The sequence below is a fragment of the Chlorella variabilis genome, assembly GCF_000147415.1.
Source record: "Chlorella variabilis unplaced genomic scaffold CHLNCscaffold_10, whole genome shotgun sequence".
Classification (NCBI taxonomy): Eukaryota; Viridiplantae; Chlorophyta; class Trebouxiophyceae; order Chlorellales; family Chlorellaceae; genus Chlorella; species Chlorella variabilis.
In genome coordinates, this window is record NW_005435078.1 from 567,162 (window position 1) to 571,114 (window position 3,953).

General features: G+C 64.5%; 2 protein-coding genes across 2 annotated transcripts in view; both read right to left on the reverse strand.

Annotated features, from left to right (window-relative positions):
- Positions 1-99: 99 nt before the first annotated feature.
- CHLNCDRAFT_133854 (hypothetical protein) lies at positions 100-922 on the reverse strand (the record flags this gene model as incomplete). Its single annotated transcript, XM_005847693.1, has 2 exons — positions 100-473; positions 876-922. Coding segments are annotated over 2 exons (421 nt in total), but the record flags the coding sequence as incomplete, so codon positions are not given.
- A 148-nt stretch (positions 923-1,070) lies between these two features.
- Positions 1,071-3,953, reverse strand: part of CHLNCDRAFT_133855 (hypothetical protein) — a gene marked incomplete at both ends in the record, with an annotated part of 4,388 nt that continues 1,505 nt past the window's right edge. Inside the window, 7 exons of the mRNA XM_005847694.1 lie at positions 1,071-2,060; positions 2,245-2,340; positions 2,499-2,566; positions 2,722-3,000; positions 3,085-3,197; positions 3,341-3,455; positions 3,624-3,775. Coding sequence (XP_005847756.1) covers positions 1,071-2,060; positions 2,245-2,340; positions 2,499-2,566; positions 2,722-3,000; positions 3,085-3,197; positions 3,341-3,455; positions 3,624-3,775 — 1,813 coding nt within the window. The remainder of the gene's footprint in view (positions 2,061-2,244; positions 2,341-2,498; positions 2,567-2,721; positions 3,001-3,084; positions 3,198-3,340; positions 3,456-3,623; positions 3,776-3,953) is intronic.

Below are 3,953 nucleotides of genomic sequence, written 5' to 3' on the forward strand. Positions count from 1 at the left end.
TCATCCGGTTGCTGCCTGATGCAGAGCACTCTCCAGTTGGTCTGGCGGCAGCATTGCACCCCTTGTATCACTCACATGTGTGTACAGNCTTCTCCACACCGCTGAAGCCAGTCGCCCGCTCGTGGTGCTCCTTGATCACTCGGGGCAGCTCCTCGAGCGGCACCACGGGGCACCACCGCCACTCTCCGCTGCGCTTGACGCAGCGGCACAGGATGTCCTGACCGCCAGCGCCCTTCAGCACCTGGAAGAACTGCAGCACCTTCTTGCTGTAGTTCTTGGTGCCGCCCTGCACTGCCGCCCCCCCTCCCGCACCCCGCCGCCGCCGGCCTGAGGGCGCCTGCTGGTCGCCCTGCTTGATCCGGATGATGCCCTCTACATCTGACTTAGTGAGAAACACATTCTTGGCGCCGTTTTGGCGCCGTTCTAAGGCATAAAGGATGACAGGTTGGTTCATAATTTTAAATTTGCGGCAGCTGCGGGGTGCGGGAGGGGAGAAATAGAAGCCTTAGAGACTCTGAAAGGCGAAGGAAAGGGAGGGATCGCGGGAGAGAGCGTGCCTGATGAGCCAGACGAATCGGGGGAGGTGCCACATCAGCGGGCAACACATGGGATGATGTCATTTGTGACGCATGGGTTTGTGACGCATGGCAAGCCGATATTACATGTTTTCTTGGCTCAAGACTACGTGTGAAGCGCGCAGACGGTCTCCTGCTGCTGGGCGGCAGGTCCCCGCTAGGTACGGCCACATTCGCGCCATCATGGCCCCTAACCAGCAGTGCTCTCACAGCCTCGCTTGGGAACTGCATTACGACAGCAGGCGCTGCAATGAGTGAGAAGACCTGGGCGCTTTGCCATGCTGGTTAGGGGGCACTTACAGGCGGGCACTGGTGACGGTGGTACAGGCGTTGGGCGCAGATTCCATGGCCTGCTGTGCTTGATGCATCACTGTATGCAGACTATACTACAGTAAAGGATCTGACCGACCGCACAGTGACTGTTTCTCGCCACCGCTGCCCCTGACTCGTTTCCTGTCCTCCTGTTGCTGCTGGCGCGGATTTCACGGAAGCGAGTTACAACTCAGCAGCATCCTCACCAGCGCTGGTGGCCGCTGCCGCCGCCGCTGCTGCTTTTTCTGCAGTGCCGCCACCCTCTTCTCCGCCGCCTGCACCAGACTGCTGCTCCACTGGCTGCTGCTGTGCCTGATGCTCTTCCTGTTGTTGCGGCTGCTCTGAATTGGCCTGCTGCTGCGCTGCACCCTCGGCGTCAGAAGTTCTGTTGCTGCTGCTGCCGCTGCTGACATCGCCAGCGACTCCCTCCGCCTGTGCCTGGGGCTCCCCAAAGGGGTACAGCAGCCGGCGCTCTGGCTCCCACTGCGGCAGCACCAGCGATGCCGCCAGAGGGCCCACCAGGGGCAGCGGGTGCGCTTCCGTGGTGAACACAAAGCTTCCCAGCGGCAGCAGCGGTGGCTGCCGCTGCCGGCTGGCGCCGTCGTCTTCGCTTTCGCTGCTGCCAGTACCGCCGCCATTGCCGTGTTCAGCCGGGCAGGTGGGGTGCAGGCATCGGTCTGGCGGCTCGGCAAATATGAGGTACAGGTACTTGACTGTTTCCGCCAGGAAGAAAGACTCCATCTTGTCCCGCCGCGGAGGCGGTACACTCAGCACCGACTCCAGGCTGCTGTAGCCGCCCGCGGCGCTGCAAGCGCTGCATGGCGCCTCGCGCGGCTGCCGCACGTCCTGCTCCGCCTGCTCCTGCTGCTGCCCCACCCCAGGAGGTGAGTCTGCCTGCTGCCTGCTGTCCAGCTCCGCCTGCTGTTCCGGCTGCTGCCCCACCTCACTAGCAGGCGTTGACTCGCCACCAGCAGGCTGCTCACTGTGGGTTGCTGCCGCTGCCGCCGCGGCTGCCGCCGCCGCCGCCCGGGCCACGTGCCTGGTCGCCGCTGCCTCGGCTGCCGCCCTTCGCGCCTGGAGGGCTTCATGGGCGGCCGCCGCCTTGCAGGTGGCGCACTGCCGCTCGCGGTCCTCTGGCCGCACCTTGGCCCACTTTTGCAGGGCCCGGAACACCTGCCGAGGGAGGGAGTGCACCGTTGGCAAGGGCCAGGGGAGTCCTGGGCTCGCTTTTGTGGCGCCAGGCAGCAACAACAGCCCTCCCAGCTCGGCTGCTGCATGCATGGGCAGCCGAGACGTGCAGCAAGCTGTGTGCTTGGAGAGCCAGGCAGCCCGCGCTCCTCCCACAGGCCCCATGCACCTGCCAGGCCCACTGCTGGTACTGAGGGTCCCCCGTGACTTTCCACAGCAGGTAGAAAGACTCGATGGACTCGGGGCGCAGCAGGTTGTGCGCGTCCTGCATGCGGGTAGAACCAGAGGACGGATGGGGAAAGGGGGGCGGCGAGGTTGCAAGAGGTTTGCTCTGGCGTGTGTGGGAATGGCTGGAGGCTGGCTGGCTGTCTGGCTGGCCAGCGGGGCAGGGCTGGGTGCCTCCCACGGTTCAGCTCGGCTCACCTTGGGCTTGATGGAGAAGTCGCCGTGGCCCACATCATGCACGTGGCGGTTTGGAAAGTCTTGCAGGTCTGCAACAGTGCCATGGCGGCAGGCACAGCCAGATAGCTTTAGCTCACAGCAGATGGCTGACATTCTTGCAGTTAAAGCCCCTAAATACGCAGGGTGGCGCATAGGACACATGTGACACGAAAGGGGGCTGGCACATTGGTCCCACACCGCTCACCAGAGTTGTTTGCAAAGTGCGCAATCTCTGGGGCCAGGCCCGCTGGCGTACGGCGGTACAGCTCGTAACACGTCAGCGCCAGCTCAGCAGCCAGCTGCAGGTCAGGCATGTTGGTACCGCCGCCGCCCTGCGCCTGCCGCCGCTGCCGCTGCTGCGCCGCGCCTGGCTCGGCGCCGGCTGCTCCCTCGCTGCCGCCACTGCTGGCATCGTCCTGGCTGCCTCCAGGCAAGCCACCCTGCTGCGTGCTGAGGCCGTGGTAATCGCCCAGGGCCAGAAGCCCTGCAGCAGCAAGCCAGCAGGTATGGCACCCACGACTTCACACCCACTAGACACACGCAGGCACACATCCACGCCGCCGCTCACCCGGCAGGAAGCACACAAGGTGGTCCATCTTGCCGCTCAGCCCCCCGCCCTTTGCCTGCTCAGCCAGGTACCACAGCCCGGGCCGCCCAGCCGCCGCCGTGCGCTTGAGCAGCCTGCACGCAGGGACGGCTCCCGTAAGCATAGCACCAGGCATGTCTCATAATTTCCAGAAGATGCCACCCCATGCACATGCTGTCAAGCGCAAACCCTTGCCTGGGCACCGCACTGGGCCCACACCCGTCCAGCCCGGTTCTACCTGCTGCGCACGCTCTGCATGGCCTGGATGTATCGGTTCCGCAGCCAGTCCTCGCTCTTCCCAGTCAGCAGCCACTGCTTCAGGAGATACTCGTAATAGGAGTCGGACCGGGCGCCTGCAGGCACGGCCACAAACAAAGGTAGGGCGGGTGCCCCGAATGCCATCCAAGGCAGGGAGGCTGGCGATGTGCCGCTGAGGCCGCAGATCCCTCTTCAACACACACACACACACACACACACACATGCATGCATGCACACATACACAACAGCAAGCAGCTGCCCACCCAGCGTAATGGTGGCCCCGTGCTTGTGGGTGGCCTTCCCCGTCATGGGGTTGAAGTACTGGCCCAGCAGGCCGCCGCCGACAGCCACGTGCCCCTTCAGCTGCTCGTGCACAGCCAGCGGCGCCCGCTCGAAGGCGGCGTGGCCCGTGATCCTGCACGCCGGACGGGGCGGGGCAGGCAGGAGGGCGCAGGCCGCCGGGAAGCACCGCTCAGCGCAGCGCAGCTTCTCTCCCCACCAGCAGCCCAACTCCCACTTCCTCTCCTCAACCACACCACACCACACCACACAATGCAACACCACACCACACAATGCACGTCTCCTCCTCTCTA